This window comes from Notothenia rossii, assembly GCF_949606895.1.
Source record: "Notothenia rossii genome assembly, chromosome: 1".
NCBI lineage: Eukaryota > Metazoa > Chordata > Actinopteri > Perciformes > Nototheniidae > Notothenia > Notothenia rossii.
The window spans coordinates 22402463-22426877 of NC_136912.1; the positions used below are offsets into that span (position 1 = coordinate 22402463).

General features: G+C 39.6%; 2 protein-coding genes across 2 annotated transcripts in view; both read left to right on the top strand.

Moving 5' to 3' along the window:
- zcchc7 (zinc finger, CCHC domain containing 7) overlaps positions 1 to 11761 on the top strand; it is a 48135-nt gene extending 36374 nt beyond the window's left edge. Inside the window, exons 8-10 of the mRNA XM_079680658.1 lie at positions 8153 to 8248; positions 8953 to 9070; positions 9203 to 11761. Coding sequence (XP_079536784.1) covers positions 8153 to 8248; positions 8953 to 9070; positions 9203 to 9786 — 798 coding nt within the window. The 3' untranslated portion in view covers positions 9787 to 11761. The remainder of the gene's footprint in view (positions 1 to 8152; positions 8249 to 8952; positions 9071 to 9202) is intronic.
- A 1622-nt stretch (positions 11762 to 13383) lies between these two features.
- On the top strand, positions 13384 to 24378 carry pgm2 (phosphoglucomutase 2). The gene is made up of 13 exons (XM_079657383.1): positions 13384 to 13628; positions 15634 to 15801; positions 16027 to 16218; positions 16849 to 16932; positions 17298 to 17491; positions 17734 to 17923; positions 18010 to 18107; positions 18296 to 18479; positions 18845 to 18938; positions 19919 to 20048; positions 20156 to 20348; positions 20983 to 21116; positions 23368 to 24378. The coding sequence occupies exons 1-13, from the start codon at positions 13554 to 13556 to the stop codon at positions 23468 to 23470; spliced, it is 1839 nt and encodes a 612-aa protein (XP_079513509.1). The 5' UTR covers positions 13384 to 13553; the 3' UTR covers positions 23471 to 24378.
- The last annotated feature ends 37 nt before the right edge of the window (positions 24379 to 24415 follow it).

A 24415-nucleotide genomic window follows, 5' to 3' on the forward strand; every position in this document is an offset into this window, starting at 1 on the left:
GTGTGTGTGTGTGTGTGTGTGTGGGGGTGTGTGTGGGGGTGTGTGTGTGTGTGTGTGTGTGTGTGTGTGTGTGTGTGTGTGTGTGTGTGTGTGTGTGTGTGTGTGTGTGTGTGTGTGTGTGTGTGTGTGTGTGTGTGTGTGTGTGTGTGTGTGTGTGTGTGTGTGTGTGTGTGTGTGTGTGTGTGTGTGTGTGTGTGTGTGTGTGTGTGTGTGTGTGTGTGTGTGTGTGTGTGGGGTCCGTTTATCTTCTGTGAGTGTATGTGTTGTCTGCCTGCACCTGGCCCTCAACTAACAAACTCCTCCAAACCACACAGTATAGACCACAAAGCCCTGGGGTATTTACTGAGAAAGTAAGATACTGACACACATGGACACACAAATACCCACACACACTTCTACAAATATATATAGAGAAGTAAATGAGGTAAAAAGCTATCCACACAACATTTGCATCTTGTCTGTGTCATATGGTTTTGAAGACATTTTTAAACAGAAGTAATATTTACACAGAACAATTTGCTTGCGGAAACAGGTTACCTTTGACAACTCTTTCTCAGTCTCTCTTTCACTCACCCACACAAACGCATGCAGACATCCTGGTTTGACTTCTTTCTTTTGCATACAGCGTTACAGTGAGGGGTCTTTTTCCTCATACCCTATCAGCCTACCGCCTTCTGTCTTTGCCAGTACGATACATGCCAAATATCATTCACCCCAAAAAATGTTCTTTTTGATTATTGAATGCATTCTGCCATTTAATTGTTTATTCGTATGTTTTGTTGCACATATTAACTACCAGCCAGCATCATCGACTGATCTTGTTAGTGCCTTCCATCATTTCCCAGAACCCTCTCCACAAAACAAAAAGAACAGATGTGAACTTGGTATGAAGACGGGTGGGTGCATTGCATCATGCCTCTTCTGCTTTGAATTTTCCACTGGTTGTTGATTGTCAAAATGGAGACTGTAGCGAGAATGACTCTGTTACTCTGAGTGAGTGTTGCCAAGTAGGATATTAATTGTCGGTATTTTGGATAGCTCAAACGGTTTCTGTTCCTATAACAGCATTAGAGCAGCATTGAATATAAGACTGTGATGGCATGTTGACTAAATTCAACCAATCAATAACAGGAATACCAAAAATACTGACAGAGCAAATAGGGCTGGAGCCATCAAGTATCTGTCAACAATCTTCTTTTCTTTCAATACATATTTTTGCCTATATGATCGAAATGTTCTAACGTCCAGGATGACATCTCCACATTGGGTGTGTCTAGCAAGCAGGCCAAAGCCAAAAGGTGTTTAGTTTACAACTAAATAAGACTGAGAAAAGCGGCAAATGATGAGGCTGAAACAAGCGAATAATTGGCATTTCTGCTTGACGAAAGGATTTAAAGAATTAATATATTACCGTAATTGTCAGTTCTGTCACATAGTGTATTTGAACTCCACCATAGTGGTTTTGTTTGAGAGATTTCTGACGTAGCATGGAAAGGCAAACAATCTATTTTACAATTACCAGCCCACAACAGAAAGTAGACCAGGAAAGAGTAGGAAAAACAGACATTGAAGTCAGGGAAAGGGAAAGAAAAGAAAGGAGGAGTACAATGAAGTGTGAGTGGATGAATGGAAACGGTCAGTAAAGGCAGGAAGGTCAGAGCATGTTGAGCGAGCTGCTTTCCACACTCAGGCTGCCTCATTGCATGTAAAGATTATGCATAAATGTGTGCATTTGATCATACAACAGTTTTCCCTCCAGTTAGTATTTTCAGGACCCTGATGTACCGGTTAAGACAAGAGCGCCACCCTATGGCTGCTGCAGGAAGTGTAGGCTCTCACTTTAAATATCCTTCCTTTCCTTTTTTTTTTTTTAGCTCTGAATGTAGTTAGCAGGTTTAATTATGCCAGCTTTCTGTGTAGTACTGGAGCAAAAAGAGACCATGGGGCAATGGATAAACACGATTTACCTACATGGAAGGAAAGTGCTCTGTAAGGAACAGATACAGAGAGGGGGAGACAACTAGAGAGGGGTGTTGTAAGATATTCAGGAGGGTGGGAGTTGAGACAGAGAGAGAAACGAGGAGGGGTGAGTGTATTAAAAAGGGTGAGACAGACGGGAGAGTGAATCTGAGCAGCTGATTGGTACAGGTATATCAGTGTGTGAGCATTGATTGGCCTCTCTTTGGATAGCAGGGGTGACACCTGTACGTGTGTGTGTTTATTGATCGGCACCTCTGCCCGTGGTGTGTGTGTGTGTGTGTATGTATCGAGCGGATTCTCTCCTCACGGTGGTATCAGTGTGTGTATCGATCTTTTCCTTGGGAACAGGTGTGTGTGCGTGTGTCAGTGTCTCTTGGGGTGCCGATGAAAAACAGTGTGTGACCTTTCTGTTCACTATAGAAATTAAGCCGTTTTAACTCCTCTCCTTTTGGTGTCCCTCTATTTCACCTCACTGACCTTTTGTCTCCCTTTTCATTTAGTGTGTTTTATACCTTTTTTGTCTCACCGTCTTTCTCCAGAAGGTCCTTTTCTTTTCATGCTCGATTCACACATGTCTTTGTTGGCCCAAGGTTAGGACGTTTTGCCCCTTTTTAATCCTAAATCCTAAATTTACATTTAAAAAAATTTATTGAAATGACTTTTTAACCAAGTGGAACGTTTCAGTTCATCCATGTCAATTAAAAGCATCATTTGTTTTTAAAATATTTAAGATACCGGTAACTCAAATGTGGTGAATTATTTTTCTTCAACTAGGATAAACAAGATACAACAAGACATAAATCAGATTTCACACCGTTCACAACTCTTACATACTCATCCCATTGTGTAAGATGTACCTCAGATAACAAAAATATGTTTACATTTTTTTACAAACTAATTTTAATGCCAAATCACACTACCTTTAAAAATGTTTTTATTTATATTCCAAGGGATAGATTTTCACTAAAGCTTGGCTACAGGGAATCAAAAATACCTGAAATACAAACTTGATCTTCAGAATAACATAATTAATATATATAACTATTTATAGTTTTTGCATGTTTATATGTATTTATTATAAACAGCACGTATTTGGCACAATAGTGTTTATACTAGAACACAAAACAACCTTGAATCACAGCCCAATGTCCGAACAGCTCTGTTTTTTATATGGGGAAATTATATATATCGTTTTAATGTTATTTGTTGAGTTAATAAGTAAGTCAGAGTGCATCTTTTCGAACCTTAAACCAGTCTCAGTATAGCAGTTGTAATTGACCACAGGTGAAGTTGCTGTAGGACGTTTTCAGCGTTCTGTGTTAGAGTGCCCTGCAGTGGTTAAACAGAGAACTGCAAAATGTCAGTTTTTCTTTCAATTTCATCCATTGGGGAGTTTTTATGCAGATACATGGCAACTGTGCATCTTTAGCGAGCTTGTATGTTGTTTTTAGCAGAGGGTCTTTTTTTTATGGATTTAATCAAATGTATTTTGTTGTCCCTCTTCAACCAAAATAAATCACATACAGTAATGTATAAACATAATAAGTGAATTAAAAAATAACGCAACTCATTCATGGTTATTAAGAATGTGAGGTGTAAAAGAAAAGGTGTGGTTAAATTGTATTTTCCACATTGGTGAAGGGTAATCTTTGCAACACTAACCCGCCTCTCAAGGTTTGTCCTTAAGGCACTGCGTGTTGAATCCGTATCTAATGCATATTACTTGAGCCTCACAAATTACCCATAATTCTAATAGTAAGGATAATACCGGTCTTCAGTTCTTTCTGCTGAACTTCAAATCCCAGGTTTAAGGTTCAACCTCTATTCCACTTCTCGTTCTGTCCTTCATTCTGTCTGGCTGACCTCTTTTCTTATTTCTCGTAGAAGAAAGGGCTCAATTCAAACAGTGCTTTGTGAAAATCCTTTAAATCCACATCCATTCAGTGAGCTGTTTTTGCTGCCTCATCATTGTACAGTACAGACCTTTCACCCCCACCATGCCAAAGACTCTGCCCTTTATTCTCCACAGACTGAGACTCTGAAGGCGCAGGAGGCAGGGGAGGGTACATTTGTAAAAGGAAATGTCTTTTGTACGTTTTAAATCTAATTCCATTAACATCGAGCAGCCATAAGGTCAAAGAAAGTTTTGCAGGGTTAAAGTAATTTGGGTGGTGCAGCTCATTAAGGAGAGGTGTAGAAAGACCATGGTACCTTATAGCAGTTATAGCTAATTGGTATGTAGCCTTTTTCTCTGACAGCCTTACTGCAACTCAAAATTAAAATCAGTACAGTTCATTCTTTAATGTCTCGCATGGAAAAGTTGGCTTGCTTCATTACATGAAAACAAACTCTTACTTATATATAATATTTAGATTTAATCGGTCATAAATTGACCAAGCTTTACAACAGCAAGTTATTCCCATGACAAATTAATGAATTGCTGATAAAAGTAATCATTACTTTTCGGTATCAGATAGTATTTTTAAAATGTTGGTTCAGGTCTCTTAAAAAAGACTGCAATATGTACATATGTACAAAACCGCAGGAATGTACCCACAAATGCTCTCACACACACACACACACACACACACACACACACACACACACACACACACACACACACACACACACACACACACACACACACACACACACACACACACACACACACACACACACACACACACACACACACACACATAGGTGCAGCGTTATCAGAGGTCTTGCAGGCTTTGCAGGTCTTTGTGCCTTTCCGCTTAGCTGGATGGTGTCGATTTTGTGGAGTATGTGTGTGCCTGGAAGTGTGTTTTTGTGTGTGATTTGTTGGCTTAGATGTAAAATCAGGATTTAACATCCTGACCAGGGCACAGAAGTCCATCTGTATATAGTACATCCAAATCCCTGTCTCTCATGTACATTGGTGTTGTCTCTTTCTAATTGCTGGGGGAAAAAACTGAATAGCATGTTTCCATAAACAAGGGCAACAATAGAAAAAAAGCCATTGAGCAGTGAGTCCTAAGCAAAGAAATCAAATAACTTAGACTGAGATTTGAATAGATTAGCTTGTATCCTCTGTTCCGCCTTCCACGGTGGGACCAGATTACCTCCAGTTGTTGCCCTAAAAGGGGGGTCTTCCTCAAGAGGTGGCAACCCAACTGCTATTCCCTGCATCATATTATCATTACATTCCAGGAGCATTTCCCTCCTCTAAAGAGAAAATCAGGACTCCTCCTGATTGTCTTCAGACTGATTGACTGACTGACGGGAGGAGATAGGAAGAGCCTCTGGGAATTTGTGTATGTGTGTGTGTGTGTCCTCGCAGGGCGCGGGGTTAGGGCTTCGGTCTGAGTCTTTGTGAACTGGCAGACACAAAGGGGGCAGGAATCACATCTGGTTACTTGGAGGACCCCCCTCCTCTCTCTCTCTTCCTTTACCGTCTCCATAGCCTCCCTAACTGCACACCTCCACCTTAAAGTCTCTCCTGAGAATGACTGATTTCCTCTTCATGAGTGAGAGCAAACAATGTGAATAACTTCTTTATAATTTTGAACTGTTCAAATTCCCAAATGGACACGTGGATTAGAGGTTCTGTAATTGCTTCTTGTATATTCTCCTTGAGAAAATGTTCACCTTATAGCCGTTTCACAATTGTCTAATTAACCCTCCCTGTTAGCCTAATATGTACATAGCGGCATGTTGCACACACAGGCACCACAAGGGTCTGTTTGTTTGTGTTGGTATGAGCCCAGTAGTCTGGTGTTGTGCTGTGAGGCTGTTTTCTATGATAAAGCATGCAGAGTTGGTCCCTTGTGGGTCCAGTAACATATGCAAACCTTTCTCCATTGCTGCAATAACATATGCAAAACAGCGCCGCTGGCCCCAGCCTCCACGCACCCACCACCCGTTACCGTTCGGATCCCACCCCCTCTCCTCTTACACACACACACACACACACACATACAGACAGACGCGCACACAAGCCTGTTTGCTTCTCGGATTGTATTTGATGACTGTGTGTGTGTGTTCCTTCAGATTGTAGTCTGTAACAGTCTGAGCTTTGTGTTGGCCAAAGGATTATCACAGCTTTGCCACCAGCAGCTAAGGCAAGGAGCAGAGGAGAGCAAGGCTTAGAGAGACACAGTGCATGTGTCGGGACAACTGTGGGAAATAAGGGTGTGTGGGTGTTTGACAGAGAGAGAGAGAGTGCGCTCATGTGTCAGTGTGTGCCTGCATGAGAGGCCACGGATGGCTGGTTGTGTGCGTCCACCTAGGGAAGCCCTTAGGACCTTCTCAAACACCCTTCTATACACACACCCGCACACACACTAAATCGTTAGTCCTCATCCAGCTTCAGTCTTCTTTTTTTCGGACTGGCAAAGTGTCTCTGAACAGCAGAAGAAGCAGAAGCTCTTCACGTGGTATCAGCAGGAAGTGGATCAGACTTGGATCTCTCCTGCTGTCTCGTCATCCACAGGACCGTTAATTAAACACACACCAGCGTTTTTAATGCTGCCTCACATGCTGGGAATTGTATGTCTAGCAAGTTTATGAATGGAGAGATTAACGCCTTCTGGGAAAGTAGGCGACGTGGATATGAGTGAGGATTTGTATTTGATTGATTCCGGTTATATACAACATTGTTTCTTTTCAAATTTAACTCATGATTTATTATCCAAACAAATGCTTATCGTGCACTACTATCATAATTCTGAGTGGACCACAATAAATGGATTGGATTTGTCAGGCTACATATTTTCATCGTGATCACAAAATATCCCCTCTAGCTTTTACTGAGAAAGACAAGCGAGTCAAAGCTAAACCTCAATGTACCATACTGACTTCCCTGCACAGCCAGACTCTCCTCTTCATTCCCATGGGAAAAAGAAAGACACCAAACTGATCTGATCCCACAGGCCCTGGCCCTGTTAGCAATTTAGATGCCCCCGATAGGAAGCGGCGGATGAAAACAGAGTGGGATGAAGGTTCATTCAGTTAATTAATATTGGATGAGGCAGACAACTCCTCACACGCATACAGACACACATTCGCGCCAGGTTTTCAGACCACTATCACAGGTTTATGGGAGAATAGGAGGGGATTTCATTTCTTCCTCTTCTTTTTTCCTCCCCTCTCTCTTGCTTTCATTCATTCTGCTGATGTGCTGGATCAGAGTGTGTGGAGATAACGCAAGCCCAAGGTCAGTAAGGGAGAGAGAGAGGTAGACCTACAGCCAATTTACATGAAGGATGAATGGGAAGAGGGGTAGAAAAGGGTGAAGGGGGCTTGAGCCGGGTACTGTGATCTCCTTAGGGTGCACATGTGTGTTTGTTTGTGTGTGTGCGCGCGCGCGCTCGCAAGAGGTCTGTGATCTCCCGGCCTTTGTGATGGAGATGGGCCCGGCCGGCCTGACCCGATAATGACGCGACGCTCTAATAGCATTCATCCTTTCTGCCGCAAAACTACTCAAGCGGAAAAGAGAGAGAGACAGAAGGAGAGGAGGGGAACAAGGGAGAGAGGGAAGCAGGGAGGGAGGGAGGGGAGGTTGCTAAGCTATGTTTAAGAAATGACGTGGGGCACAAATAATTTGTAATCTTGGAATCAGGGGGAGAGAGGAAGGAGGGGGCACCTTAGTTAGGTGTGTGTGTGTGTGTGTGTGTGTGTGTGTGTGTGTGTGTGTGTGTGTGTGTGTGTGTGTGTGTGTGTGTGTGTGTGTGTGTGTGTGTGTGTGTGTGTGTGTGTGTGTGTGTGTGTGTGTGTGTGTGTGTGTGTGTGTGTGTGTGTGTGTGTGTGTGTGTGTGTGTGTGTGTGTGTGTGTGTGTGTCATTAGCAGTAAATACACTGTGCCTGTGTGTCTCCGCTCTCTCTCTTTATCAGTGTATATTTGCTGTGTGCGCTGGAGCATGGAAGGCTTTCAGAACACCGGCCCATAGGGGACGGGACCCTGTGTCCAACACACACACACACACAGATGGTTACTTATCATATAGGGTCATTACAGGCCTCTAACTATAGCCTAGTAATCACTGGTTTGTATCAGAACCCATATTCGCCGTACAATACACAGCAGCCTGTATCGGTAGAGAGCATGGGAATGAGAAGAGGGAGGTTAACGACCCCCTTATAAAAAAAATTAATTTAATTTTAACAAGCTCCTTTGATTTTCTCTGTGTAGACTGAGACACGCACTCCTTTGAAGCCGAAGGGAAAAGACCGGGGTCGGACCCCCGCCTACTGCTACAACTGCTCCAGGAGAGGGCACTTTGGACATGTGAGTATCTCGCTCTGTCTTGTTTGAACTGCCTTTCATTTAGTTTGTAGGCATGTTTTAGTTTGTATCATGGACAAGTTAAAGGAACATCATTTGGTTTAATTGCTTTACAAAACTTGTTTGATTCGTACTATACACCAGATTTTGAATTTCCTTATTTTAGTAGACCTTTTTTCCCCCCCTTCCTTTTTTACGGTGTGCATATCGGGCTCAATTTCTAGAGATTTGTCATACAGTAGGATTTTATCTTCTAGATTGTGAAAGAAAATGGTAAAATCTTTGTCACTGTCAGCACCGATTTTACTAGGTGTTTTGGTTATTTTGTCAGGCTTCATCTCTCGTATTACAGGATTTATTTTTTCAACACAAATGTCCACCGAGTTTGCATTTCTTTAAACCTTTAACTCCTACAATTATGTTATTGTCAAATTGTTTTCAAAAATTGGCATCCTGGAAATGCTGAGGAATCAAATCGCCACCATTAAAGGTGATAGATAAAGCTAGCTCCATTGGTTTTGTTTGAATTCCATTACACACTCTACAGAATAACCGTAGTGTTACCATAGGGATAATCTAATTTTGGCCTAAAATCCATATCATCTTTGTAGTTTCAATTTCCATTTGAATATGATGCCACAAATATATTTTACGTATTTGAATGTGATATTTGTGTTTGTACATTCGTTCATGTGTGGTTTCCTCAGGTGTGTACACGAAAAAGGATGTTCAACGGAACGTATCCCAGCACACCGTTTATCAACTACTACGACACTAAGAAGGAGATCAAAAGTAGAGGAAAGTGGATATTATCGAAGGTTGAAGGTAATTCACACACAGAAACACAAAGACACCTTTTCACTTAAATTAAGTCATCATTTTTCTCTTTCCTGTGGTCTTGAGTTGTATTTAGATACATAATAAATTCATGCTTTTTTCTTTTTGTTCTTTTCGCAGAGCTGGAAAAAAATGGCCTTTTAACTAACAGTTCTCAGACCCCTTTCACTCCAGGACCGCCAAACAAGAGACAGAAGTTCAGCCATCACGAAAGCAACAAACAGACCCACCATACATCTCGCCAAAGCCCGAGCAACCACAAACCAGGCCATATCTTTTTCAATGACGATGACTTTCAGGCTCCAGCACCCAAAGCGAGAAGGAACAATAGGCCCAAACAACAGGAAGGCACTGAGAAACCATGGAAACCCAAGAGACCGGTCCCCACTTCGATAAAACCTCGTCCACCCAAAAAAATAATTTTGAATGAAACGGATGACTTTCCCAGAGGAGGAGGCAAAAGAGGAGATACAGAGAAGAAGGGGAAGAAGGGGAAGAAGTTGGGGAAAAAGAATAATGTTCCTGAAAAGCTACCAAAATTCCGCCCTCATTGGCTTGAAACTGAAGAGATGCAGGGGTCAGCGTCAAAGCAAGAGAAAGGAAAGAAGAACAAGAGGAACCGATACCGGAAGAACTCTGATGCTTCACAGTACCCAACGGATGAGAACCTGTTTACCATCAAACAGAGGAAACGCCACAGATAGCACCAGTGATCAGATAGCGGCAGTGATCTTCATGACCAGTTCATCGTGTGTGTGGTCAGGACATTTCAGGAGTCTCAGGCATTTTGTTAGACTGCCAGTGCTGCTCTTGAGGGTTCATAGGCCTGTTTAATGGAAGACCTTTTCAAATGTCACAGTAAGAAGAGCAGAGTTGTAATTAATAAAATGAGTAATGAATATTTTGATCTGCTTTAGTTTTCATGTCCTGGTACTGTGCATGTTGACTCACTTTCACACTAATGAGCACACTTGAGCAGAACAGAGCCATTGTTGTTGTGATAGTCAGGTTTCTATTTGAACATTTAAACAGGTTTTTCTTTCTTGAATCTTTCCTCATACTGAGAAACAATCCTAATACATCATTATAGTGTCATCATAATACAATATTGATTCATTGAACAACAACATTGGCTGATAACATAAAATCTTAAAGATGTTTTTGATTCATTTCAATTAAATTCAGGGGCCTGTGAAGCGTACATACGCATTTATATCAACTTTTGAAAAACAACAAAAATGTGGTTTGACATTTTCTTTTTAAACGGGATTGGTTGATGTTTTTATTTTTGCATTGATGATATTTGAACCTTGACCATTGAATTGATACATTGAATAGTCTAGAAAGATATATGCAGTATAACCAGAAGGGATGACCATGACAAGCAAAGCTTTCCTTAAAAGTTGGAGCTGTATTTTTATAAAAAAAAGGTATTTTCTGTTTGATTCTGGAGTTGCTTTTTCACAGTTTCTCCTTGTGGTTAGTGTGAATAACAACCTTTATCAAACAGTGGCCTCATTTTAACAACTAATTCATTGTTTTAATGTATCTGGAGACCGACAAGTAAGAAACCAGGTAGGAGTTCATAAGATCAGTTTTTTTTAAAGGGAAAGTTCATTATTTTCCTGCTATGTTTCAATCAGCTCATTGCAGCTCAGCCGTGGAGGACACCCTCAATGTTTAAATCTCACCCCGTTGAAAGCACAAGCCTATGACCAGATGCAGTCCTTTTTATATGCGACGATGCGGTTGGCATGTGTACAGTAGACCGTTAGAAAGATAATAATCCTCCCAACAACAAGTTATTTTGATTATCTTGGCTAACTGGGTCATGATTTCTGATTTCTGAAACAGAAATTGCTGTTAGTTAATTAAAAAAAAAAAAAACTGTTGCTGTTAAGAGCACCACAAACCAGATGCCATCCAGTACCAATATATTAGAAAAAGGCAGACATTTAAATCTCCAACACTGTACAACTAACCCCAAAACAATCTAGAGTGATTCATAGCACTACACTTCTTATTGTAGGTGAATTGCCCATTTTGGGTATTTGCTGTCTTCAAAACAAACCAAACATTCAGTTGCATCAACGTATCAATTATCATTAGATTGCTTAATAAGTAATGGTTGAAATTGATCTATGGATGTCATAGTTATCATGTTCTCCAATTTCTTTGTTCACATTCGTTTCTGCTTATTACATATTGAATGAATAACAGACTCTGCTCTTTGAAGGAAAGAAGGATCATCTCATAGTGCCTCAGCTCTGAACACTTGAAGTTGTGTGCATTTTGAACCAAAGAATGGGAAGGTTTGTTTGAAATAGTCTTTGAAATGTTCTTTTTTTTTTACTCAATGACTGGGATGCCTTGTTCTAGTAAGTGAGATTTAAAATATGTGGACATACTGTAAATACCTAAATAACACTTGTTTAATGCCGATCTGCAGAAAGTTGTCTCATCAGTTATTTTGTGAAACAAGGCTACCTGAAGTTTTGTGTACTGATACAACTTGAATCAGCTCTGGCATATGAGTTCTGTGATTCAGAAGATAAATCATGTAAGGCTTTATCTAAGACCTGTTCACATGGTTTATTCAGTAACTGTATAATAATTGCTCACAATTCTTTTGTTATGTAATTTGTGGTGATGACATAAAAAATGGCTCCAATCCCTAAATGTCTCTTTTTTTTCTCCACCAGATGTGTAACGTATTGCAATATCAGGTATTTTTCTTATGTATATTAGTAGATCCCACATTTGTTTGTTTGTTTGTAGCCTTTATTTAACCAGTTGAAAGCCCCTTGAGATCAAAAGATCTCTTTTTCAAGGGTGACCTACAATTTTAAAAGATGGTCAAAAAAGATGAAGAGAGACACACATTATCTCAATTCTTTTTAAACTGTATAGAGAAGATGATAATACATGTTTTCATTCAGAGGCTTGAAAGAGTAAAAACAAAAATACTGCCTTGGAGGACTGAGATTATGACCATTTAAAATATGGATATTTTTTTTATTTTACAGTTTTGGATAAAAGTAGAGGAAGATGAGCTCACATGTATAATTCCTTCATATTTTAATTGTAATTTTTTTTTTTTTTAAACATGTAGAGTGGAGTCAGTGGACAATATTCAAAGGTAATTCAGATTTCTAAATTCAAATCCGGATTTTTTATTTATGCAATAGAAAAAGTAAAACTCATGTATTTTTCTAACATTTGAAAAAGAACTCTCGCAGTGAGAGCCGCTTTACAATACAACTTTTGTGTACTATTTTAAATACTACTTTGCTACTAAAACTACAGTTCAAACAATGGGAAATAACTAAATGATAGTAACATGAATATTCACATCCCACCATTGCAAGATTTGGTTTGACTTATCTCGGTTTAGTTTCTTAGTTGAAACCATAGACCAGGGGTGTCAAACTCAAGGCCCGGGGGCCAAATCCGGCCCGCGACTTCGTTTTATGTGGCCTTGCAAAGAATATAATAAACAATACTGTACTACAATACTGGCTTTTAATGTGTGATTATTTTTGTATTATTTGACTTTAACTTTAACAATATATTTATTTGTTGTTCCTTTCTTTTCTTTTCTTTTCACTATATCTGTAACGCGTCTTTGAGCACATGTAAAAGCGCTAACAAAATAAATCTATTATTAGTATTAATACAATTCAAGATTCAAGTTTCAAGGCATTTGACACCCCTGCATTAGACGATGGGCAACTGAAATGTTAACCTGTAGCTTCAGTGTCCTTCCTGTCCTTTATCGGCTTAAAGCAGGGGTGTCAAACTCAAGGCCCGGGGGCTAAATCTGGCCCGCAACTTCATTTTATGTGGCCCCGCAAGAGCTTTCAAAGAATATAATAAGTGTATTATACGGTTGCATGCCACTTTACAGAAGCAGGTTGCCCATAAACTACATGTCCCACAATGCATCTCGTTTTGTGACATACGCACTGAAGAGACTTGCAATTATTTGCCCTGGTCTTCTGCTTTCAGACGTAGTTAATTACTAAGTTATTATCCTATCCGATAATAATCCAATGCAGAGGCAATAATATAATATGATACATTATTTAATATATATTATATATTTATATATGTATATTTATATAGTCTTAAAGTTACAACCGGCCCTTTGAGTGCAACCTTTCTGCGAATGTGGCCCGCGATGAAATTGAGTTTGTCACCCCTGCCATAGACTGTATTGAAACAGTCATTGAACCCCTCTTGCCTCATGTCATATAATTACCACGATTGCGGAAACCTGTGAAGGCAGCAGATGAGAAACTCGTGACGCGTTACGTTGCTCCGCCCCGCGCTGTCGACAGTCATCACATCTTCAGTTGCATTTCCCCTTTGATGTGCTGTTAAAGGCTTCAGTGTGAGCATACGAGCATACTCACCTCGTTTGAGCATATCTGGTGAGCTGGACAGCTTCTTGACTCGGAACAGCAGCGACATGGAGAACGGTTCATCCATAGCGGGAGACTCTGAGCTGCAGCAGGCTGTCAGGCAGTGGCTGCAGTTTGACAAGGTGAGCTGACAGCTAGCTGCTAGCTGCATGTGCTGGGTTATACGGGATTCACTGTCAAACTATAATTTACAGCCACTGTTCTGTTCTACTGTATGCTATTATTATATAGTGTGTAGCGTGATAATATGTTTAGAGTGGTGGAAGAGGTTGTCTGATCTGTTTACTAAAAGTTGATTTACTACAGTGTATGGACATAGAAATGCATTGAGTACTCAATGTCCCAATGTGTTTTTCATATTATTGGATTATAACTATTGATTTAATATGTTCATCACTTCAATGTTGCAGTTGGTTAAGGTGGAGCTAATTTAGTTTAATATGCTTGGTAGTTTGATCTTAATAATACATCATGATTGATTAGTTGAGTATATTTTGTATTAATAATCTGAACCTGTTTATTAGCGAATTATGCCAGAGAAAAAAAAAATATATATAGTTTTAGTTTAGTATCATTTTAGAGTTACTCAAGTAAAGTTAAAACTAATACAAAGTAAGCAACTTTAGTAAATGTACTTTCCCCCATAGTTTTTTTTATAGCATTTCACAAGAATCACTAACTAACTTTTACTGCAAATGTGGCGTCAGGTACAGTGTGAGTGACTGACATCATACACAAAAAGGCTATTTCATAATAAGCTTTTCATAGAAACATTTTACTGTGACCTTTTAATAATGCTTTATTTTACAGGTCTGTAATTGTCATAATAATTCTAGGCTCATAAACAAATGACTATTATTATTCAAGGGAATACAGAGACATTGATTATTTGCTTCCCTCCCAAACCAATAAATAATCTCAAATCCTTTGTAGTTTTACCAAGTAAGTTTAACATGCAAAATGTACAATCTGTCAACAGGCAAGTCTCCAATACATACATAAATAATGAATGCATATAATTGGTAGTTCTTTGGTAGCAGTTCTTTAATATAGGTTACCTTTTAACCCTACCAAAACTATAGTTATCTGGAAACCTCCAAGGTAAATGTATGGAAAAATGCATTTTTTTAAATAAAGCTTTGTGTTCTCGGTGTATACCTTTATTTAGTTAAGTTACAATTATTTAGCTGTAAATCAAAACACAACATATTTACATGCTATGTGTCTCTGCCTCCCTACTGTCCTCATCAAAAGGACAAAGGAACTTAAACAGACAGATATTCTGATTATTAGTAATTTCCCAGAGAGAAAGCTCAGGTCTCGTGTAAAAGAGCAAACTGACGTGTAATCAGACTAACGTGCATCTGGCCCTCAGACCTAAACAAACCAAGTCATTCATGGCCTTAAAGAGACGGGGGATGCCTCTCATCAGGTCACATTAGAAAAGGGACCCTGGTTCATTAGTCTTCACATAATTGTGTTAGGGCAGTTTGTCAAATGGCACATTTTAATAGGAACCATCATATGGACCCACATGCTGTGTTTTTGGCTGCCAATTCTCCCCAGACTTATTCTTCAGTACAAGTTATTATCTTTTTGGGAAAATGGACACGATATTAATTCACAACTTAATGCAATATAGTTGATAAAGATTCCTGCGTTTTGCTTGTAAGTCCCTCAGAAGAACAAGTACATCCTTCCTTGAAACTGCACATTATAGTAGCTTTATATTATATTACACATAACAATGTATTACCAGCAAAGCACTTTGTTTAAAAGTGCTATATAAACGTAAACATAAACCCACACTGACTAACTTAACAGACCTAAACCACATGTTTCTTTAAATGTCCCAGTGTTAGCAAGACATCCAGTTTTCAACTGCAGTCTTCAGCATAGATCTCTTCTCAAATAACTTGCCAAACACTTCAATGCTCAAGTAAATGTTCTAGTATTGTAATATAGTCAAATTTCTTGAGATTTGGGAAAATGTGCAGTTTTTACATTACTTTCTGATGTTTTATTGACTATCAAACTAACTTTTCAAACCTAATCTCCAGTTGACTGTTATTAATACATTTAATTATGTTGGATTTATTCAAATATGTTCATGTTTTCCTTCCCCAGAATCCCAAGACCGTGTCAATGGTGCAGGACCTGGTGAAGAAAGGTGCGGTGGAGGCTTTGAAGAAATGCTTCTCCTCCAGGATGGAGTTTGGTACAGCAGGTCTGAGAGCAGCTATGGGCCCCGGCACATGCTGTATGAATGACCTCACTATCATCCAGACCACACAGGTTGGTTAATGGATAAACTACTACCACACATTAAGCATCAAGTCACATGCAAAGCCTAGACATGACGTTATTGATTTTGTTCTCTGATGTTTGAAAAGACATGTCACAGTAGTATCTCAGTGCAGCGATTGTTTTACTGACTACCTGTAGGTGTTGTTAAATGTCACACAATGCAAGTTTAGAAACATTAATCTCCTATTTCTCTGAATCTTTTCTTTTTTACAGGGTTTCTGTAGCTACCTGGAGGACAGTTTTGATAACATTCAGGAGCGTGGGGTGGTGATTGGGTACGACGCCCGGGCCCACCCCCCCAGCGGGGGCGGCAGCAAACGCTTCGCCAGCCTGGCCGCTGCTGTGTTCATCAGCCGGGGGGTGCCGGTCCACCTGTTCTCTGATATCACCCCGACACCCTTTGTGGTAATCACTTAAACTTTTGTAATTTCCTCATTTTGTATTGCAGTCACAGATGATATAGTACCTTACCAAATGAAAATAACATCAGTTAAACATTCTCACAATCAAATGTGTAAGGTATATTTGTGATTGAATACATATTAAGTCAGATCAGTTGGTCTGGTGTAAGTGTTGCGTTGCTACAGTGGGACAGAAGCTACAGGGCAAATTCCATTCAAAAAGTATACTTCCCCTTTATTTAGTGCACATTGCATAAGTCAAATAGGTAACGCCCAGTTGGTCATAATGCTGTCGTCTCTCACAGGACTCAAATCATTTAGCATAAATCAAGTTAGATTTACCTAAATGCAAAATTCCCAGTTTGTTCTGTATTCTGTTTGCTGGGCTTAAAATGACCAACAGCCGGTAACAAAAAAAATTGTTTGTGTGTCTGTATGAGGCACGCACTTCTTTTTTCTCTGAAACTATTTACTAGATTTTCACCTGGAAATGTCCTAATGCATGTCATGTTGGGCTTATGTTTATCTGTCGACATTGACACATTGTGGCCTTGCAGTACACAGTATTTGATATTGTGTAGTATTTCTTTGAAATGATTGGAAATATGACACATTTCTCCTCTGCTCCCTGCAGCCGTTCACAGTTTCTCAGCTGGGTCTGTGCGCTGGTATCATGGTGACCGCCTCGCACAACCCCAAACAGGACAATGGCTACAAGGTAACTTCCTCACCTCCTCCCTGTTGTTTTAAGTTGTAACATCTAGTTCAGTGTAAAGTCAAAAAAATGACTGTTAGTTGATCGACAGAAAATGAAAACAAACTATTTCCTGGTTCCAGTTTTTTGAAGTTCCTGTTTTGTATGTCATGTCTAGTGATTTCAGACTGTTAACATAATAGGTCATTTCAACATTTGACTGCATGAAATTATGTTTTGCTTTTTTAATAGTTTTCTAACTTTTTAAAGAAAAATGTTTAACCAATACAAAAATATAATATAATCAGCACATTTATCGATATTTCAAACAGGTCACAATCCTAATTCTGTCGTTCTTCCTTTCCTGTGCTGCTTTGTCTGTGTCTCAGGTGTACTGGGAGAACGGGGCCCAGATCGTCTCTCCTCATGACAAAGGTATCGCCAAGGCCATAGAGGAGAACCTGGAGCCCTGGCCCAAGTCCTGGAGCACAGAGGAGGCCCTGAAGAGCCCCCTGCTCAAAGACCCCTACCAGGACATCCACACACAATACTTCAAAGCCATCCAGAAACACTGTCACCACAGGTGCTCCATAAATAACTAGAGATTACCCATTGAGCAGCATGTATTTAAAAATGTTTTTAAAAACTGAGGAAGGCATGACATAGAAATACAAGAACTGTGCAGAATCATTGCCTGTTGCTGCTCAACATTTCAAATGCATGTACAGTATGAGACAAAACTGTATGCTAGGACAAACACAGAAACTCCAGAGCTGAAAGGAAGTATGCATGGAAACGTTTTGACTCTGGCTTCTGTCTTTACAGGGACATAAACAAGAGTTCAGAGGTAAAAATCGTGCATACATCTGTGCACGGCGTGGGCCACACATTTGTCCAGTCAGCTTTTCAGGCCTTTGACCTCCACCCTCCATACGCTGTAGAGGAACAGAAAGATCCGGACCCTGAATTCCCCACTGTCAAATATCCCAATCCTGAGGAAGGAGAGGGAGTCCTGGTATGTTCTGAGCATTCACATCACAAAGAGTCATATAAACACGGTGGGTTTTAGGATGAAGATGTAACGTTTGTGTGTTTTTGCAGACTCTGTCGTTTGCACTGGCAGACAGGGAGGGCGCTGCTTTTGTGTTGGCCAATGATCCTGATGCTGATCGCCTGGCCATCGCTGAAAAGCAGGAGAGGTTTGTGTAAATATAATGTTCATGTACTTTTGTTGGTGTAATTGCAGATTGTTAACTTTTTCTCACACCTTTCCAATTCCAGAAGCGATGCAAAAGCAACATTTTAAACAACACAGACGTCGATATATAAGGCTATGTTTGTTTGCAATTCCGCACTTAAAATGACCTCTCCCCTCTGCCTGTTTCAGTGGAAAGTGGCGAGTGTTCACTGGTAATGAGTTGGGTGCGTTGCTTGGATGGTGGATGTTCCGCTGTTGGAAAGAGCAGAACTCTGACACTGCTGCTGAGGTGAAAAACCTCTACATGCTGGCGAGCACCGTCTCATCCAAGATACTGCGCGCCATCGCCCTCAAGGAAGGCTTCCACTTTGAGGTAACCCTAGTCAACTTCTTGGTTAAAATCTCTAATAAATGCGAAACTCGAAAGCAAAAACATACTGTGCCAAATGTTTGTTTTTTTAAAGCGCAGATCTGACGTTAATGTCCTCATGCATCCAGAAGTTGTTGTGCTTACTGTTACAAAAAGGCAACCTTAATTGCATTTTTCCAGTATGTGTCATCTTGTAATGATTGATCTTAGAAAACGTTAGCAATAATACATTAAGAGAACATTGTGAGTAAAATGTGGCTAAGACATATTTAATTATACAGTAAAATGCACTCATAAACTTCACCATTTCACATTTCTGAACTTTTTCAAACTAGACTTGATGCTTACTGTCCCCACTATTTGCACAGGAAACACTTACAGGGTTCAAATGGATGGGAAACAGAGCCAGAGACCTTTTGGACCAGGGCAAGACTGTGGTGTTTGCCTTTGAAGAGGCCATAGGTACACACACACACACACACACACACACACACACACACACACACACACACACACACACACACACACACACACACACACACACACACACACATTAATGACAGCATATCTGATTAATTTTGGGGTTGCATCACATTATTTTTTCTTCTAATGATCTACACAATGTCATGCTAAGAGGATTCATCTGATGTAAATGTATCTAGGGTCAGTTGGTGGGCAAGCACAATTAGAGTCTTAACAAAATCCTTTTGCCAGTTCACAAGATCTTATTTGGGATAATGGTCATTGCAGAAACCTTGGTCAATGATAAAAACTAGCCAAGAAGAGTACATATAAAAGTAAAAGCTAAATAATACAGTGGAAAAACTTAAATGTAGTTTCCTCAACAATCTGCCTTTAGATGGCTGCCAACAAAGCATGCTTTGGTCTAACTGTGTCATGATAAATGTGTCTACACAGACACACTGCTACAGTAATCAACTCTTAGACTAAACTAAACTTAAATAAAACTATAACATAAAATCTTTCATTTTCCCATCCTTAACCTTTTACAATAAAGTTGTATTAACTACTCTAACAATACATCTCATAATACCTGACAGCTTAACACTTAACTTCTTCAAGCACTTCCTCTGTGGCCAGCTGTCTGATAAATGGTTACTCAAGAGCATTTACAATGTTGTAAAGTATAGTTACTTGTTAAGCAAATAAATCAATCATTGAAGTTGGAGAAAGAAAAATATCAGACATGCACTTTGGTCTTAGTTAGTTAGCGGTCAATCACCATGCACTGTTTTAAACGTTGTTTAAGGATATGACAAATGTTCATATAAACTCACAATTACAACATCACATACTTTGGAGCATTTTCATAAAATGCTTCTGGTGCTGTAATTGAAATCGCATACCTTTGCACACACAGTTAATAAAAAGAAACAGCTGGAGGCGACGCATACCAAGAGTGAACTGTGTGTGTGTTGCAGGGTATATGTGTAGTCCCTCTGTTTTGGACAAGGATGGAGTGAGTGCTGCAGCCATAGCAGGAGAGATGATTTCCTATCTGGCCACGAAAAGCTCAAGCCTTTCTCAACAAGTCACTAACATCTATGAAGAGTAAGACAACATACAGTAAACTCATATGGCTTGGACTTTTTATCATTAAAATATATAGACTTCAGCTGTAGACTTACACTCTGACTCTCTCACCTCCTCATTGTCAGGTACGGCTACCACATCAGTAAGAACTCCTATTTCATCTGCCATGACCAGGATGTGATCCGCAGCTTGTTTGAGCGCCTGCGCACCCACAGTGGCCAGAAAGACTCTTATCCCACTGAATGTGGCCGCTTCGCTATTTCTGCTGTACGGGACCTGACCACTGGCTACGACAGCAACCAGCCTAGCAACAAGGCTGTAAGTATACACATGGACACATGTCATTAATTTAGAGGGGACAAATCCTTGCTTTGATACATGCCAAATGTTTATGTACCAATGATAATATTGACCAATATTTGCAGCCATAAATATGGAAAAGTTAGTTAGTTAGAGTCACGACTTGTGATAATGTTTCTATCTGCTGGATATGGAAATAAACAACGGCTTATTAGTGCTACTGTGGGTTTGAAAATGGAAATAATGATGGTGCAGGCGTCGTTATATTTAGAAAAATGTGTGTATTTTTATTAAACTTGACTACTCACTAAAGTTATAATGTCATACCTAAGAAGCCACAATGCTTCACTCTGCAGTGTTGGCCCTTTGCTGTGTGCTTTGTGTTAGGGTTCCTGCAACCTTGCAAATTGTTTTTATCTCCTAAATGTATAATGTTAATTTACCATAAATAAGTGACTGTTTGCTTGTTGTTGAGGGGCTTTTAAGGTTTCAGCATCCTATGAGAAACTGAATATGTGAACTCCATTTCTGTATTTTATGCAAATGTGTTTGTATATGAATAATTTCCTTCAAGTTGTCCATTGGAACAGAACTTCCCTTTTTGTATTTTGTTTTCTTTTTTATTAATCCATCACTCTTTTCTCTTTCTTAGGTTCTTCCCACCTCCAGGTCCAGTCAGATGATTACCTTCAGCTTCGCCAATGGGGGTGTAGCCACCATGAGGACCAGCGGCACGGAGCCGAAAATCAAATACTATACTGAACTGTGTGCGGCTCCTGGAAACAGGTAGGGGACTGTGGAGACCTGGGGCCTCATTTATAAAGGGATATACGCTCAAAAAATGGCGTACGGCAGTTTCTACGCAATGTTTGCGATTTATAAAATACTAACTTGACGGGAAAACGTGCGGTCCTCCACGCAAACTCTGACCCATCCGTACGCACTAAGCACAAAAACGGGGGAGACGAGAAAATGCGACACAGTTGGCAGAAGGAAGACTGGAGAGAAATATGTGGAAATAATACCATAAATAAAATGTTACCTCATTTATATGAAGAATTCATTTTCAAACATTGATTAAAGCTAATCTTAAAATGATTTAACAAACGCCTGTTTGAGACTCCTCAGTGCACACAAAAACATAACTTGGAGAAATAAATAAATACGGATATGTTATTTAAAACCACCTCGAATATGTTGTGTTAATGTTATGAAATGTTTTCTCATAAATGATGCGGTAAGCAGGAGGACAGAATTACGTCTAAACTGACGCCTTTTTGCTTTTCTATAGGTTGTAGATACGAGCATGGTTTTATATATCACGTCTAATCGTGTTTTATACCGTTTGCTAAGACTTGATAAGTCGCTCGTAAAACACAGGAGGTATGGAAACTAAGAGCACCATATGTGGTAAATTGTACAGCTAATGTAACACAACACATTAGTTGTATTTCCTTTAACTGGTGGATATAGAGTTGCTGCGGAGGGGGGCGGGGGTTGAGATCCACAGGCTGCAGTGGAGACGCTGCGCACAGCTGATCGACAGCTGGGACACAAACCACCAAATACAAAAACATAATTCAGATTCAGTCGTCATGACTCCACTCCGGAGGGATTCCCCGATCATTTTTTACAGTTTCTCATAAAGTGGGGGGGGGGGGGGGGGGTCTCCTGTCCCCGGTACAAACACACTGCCTGAGGAAGGTACGCAATGTTTGGTGAATCGGAAAGTGGCGGAAAGTGTATGGACCTATTTTTCGGATTTCTACTACGTGAGCAGCCCCTGGGGCCTCATTTATAAACGGTGCGTACGCTCAAAAGATGGTGTACGCCAGTTTCTAAGCAATGTTTGCGATTTTATAAAAAACAAACTTGACGGGAAAATGTGCGGTCCTCGACGCAAACTCTGACCCATCCGTACGCGGTACGCACAAAAACGGGAGAGACGAGAAATTGCGACACCGTTGGAAAGAAATATGTGGAAATAATACCATAAATAAAATGTTACCTCATGTATCATATACGAATAATTAATTTGCAAAAATGTATTAAAGCCAATGATAAAATGATTAAAGCCTGTTTGCGACTCCTCAGTGCGCACAAAAACATAACTTGGAGAAATAAATAAATACGGAAAGGTTATTGAAAACCACCTCGAATATGTTGTCTTAATGTTATGACATGTATTCTCATAATTGATGCGGTAAACAGAAGGACAGAATTAGGTCCAAACTGAGGCCGTTTTGCTTTTCTATAGGTTGTATAGATACGAGCATGGTTTTATATACTATCATGTTTTATGCCGTTTGCTAAGACTTGATAATTCGCTCATAAAACACAGGAAGTATGGAAACGATCCGACCTCCATGCTGCTACTCTGGTTCAAACTGCATCCACCAAACAATGTGATTTGTCTCCACCTCCCCAAAAGAACCAAAATCTGACACGGTGTAAAATGTCTTTTTTAGCTGTTCTGTCATCATTTCCTGTGATCTTCTTCATGCAGTCAGTCAAAAATGAAAGTCAAAAGCTGCGCCGCATTTCGAGTTGATTGTGATTTATAAAGGGAAACCGGCGTAGGACGTGCGTGCGCAGTGTTTTTATAAATCGGAAAATGTCTGTGCATATTTATTTGCTTTGTCCTACGTAAGCAGCCTTCCCACGTAAATCCTACGCAAGGCTTTATAAATGAGGCTCCTGGCCAGCGGGTGGCTTTATGACTACTGATTATTTTGATTATCTTTTAATCATTTTATAATGTAAAATGACAGAAAAAAGTAAGTTTACAATATCCTAAGGTAAAACCCAAAACAGTGAATATTGTTTAGTCCATCTCAAAGATATCAAATAAAAATGATATCATTTTAAAAGCAGCATATCCTCACCTTTCGTGAGTTAAACAATCAATAGATTATAAAAAACAGTTGGCACTTTTCTATAAATTGACAAATTGTTTCACTTCTAAATGTCTTGCGTTTAAATGGCAACCCAGTCACTTCATTGTCATGTTTTGTTCCCCCTGTGACTCTCTCAACAGTGATGTGACGCACCTGAAGAAGGAGCTGGATGAATTGGTTGACGCTATTGTTGAAAACTTCTTTGAGCCAGAGAAGAATAAGCTGCAGCCCAAGCCTGAGTAACACTGATAGACAAACATTACTTTACAGAACCAACTGTAACTAATATGTCCTAGCATTTCACAGAGTGTCTGAATTACTCTAGAAAGGACTTTTGATTTAATACAGGCTTGACATTACTTTATTGACAGTTTTATACATTTCTGCCAGTTAGTCTTAATCTAATCTACAGGTTAAATGCCAAATGTTTGGGTGTAGGGATAAATCCAGAGACAGTTTTACATCTAAAAAGTGACATGGTTTGTATTGAGTTTACCTCACGCTTGAGATTTGGAAGCACACCTTTACAATGTTCCCCCTTCCTCAGTCATGCTGTTTCACTGTGATATTTAGGTTCACACACATGCTGTATATTCTCTTGTATTTAACAAACATGCATCCGATGCTTTTTCAGCATCAACTGCAAGGTTGCTAACATGAAGAGTTACATAAGTGTGCAAATGTTAAAGAGAAATTCTGAAACTTATACTGTAACTTTAAAACTAGCTATACCTTTAATTGATGTTGTAAATTGTTGCTAAACTTTGAATGCGTCATATCTTACATAACAATATGGCATTGAGAGTTACAGTTACATATATTTTTAAGTTTGAAGCTGTCATTCCACAGTTGCTGATATGTAAAATGACCAAGCCTAAAAGCTTATAGCACCACCAAGTGGAAATATTTTACATGTTTTGTTCACATGCTCCCACTGCGCATTACTTTTATATGAATAGTTAATACTCAAAGGGACTCTGTCTCTTGACACAACATATTAAATCTACAATTAAGACCCTTTTCCCTATAGTATTGCATAGATGTTCACTAAGAATTGTCGAATTAGAACCTCACCTTTCCTTATGTGCCTTGTATTTCAAATGCTTTGCTGAAAATACAGTTAAACTCAATAAAAACGCTTGCCAACGGTGCATCTGGAGTGAAATGTCGAAGGTAAAGCACCAACAC

Coding starts and splice junctions, on each gene's coding strand:
- pgm2 (XM_079657383.1), top strand. CDS start 13,554: ATGGAGAACGGTTCATCCATAGCGGGAGACTCTGAGCTGCAGCAGGCT. Junction 13,629..15,633: donor AGTGGCTGCAGTTTGACAAG/GTGAGCTGACAG, acceptor TTCCTTCCCCAG/AATCCCAAGACCGTGTCAAT. Junction 18,939..19,918: donor TGCCTTTGAAGAGGCCATAG/GTACACACACAC, acceptor TGTGTGTTGCAG/GGTATATGTGTAGTCCCTCT.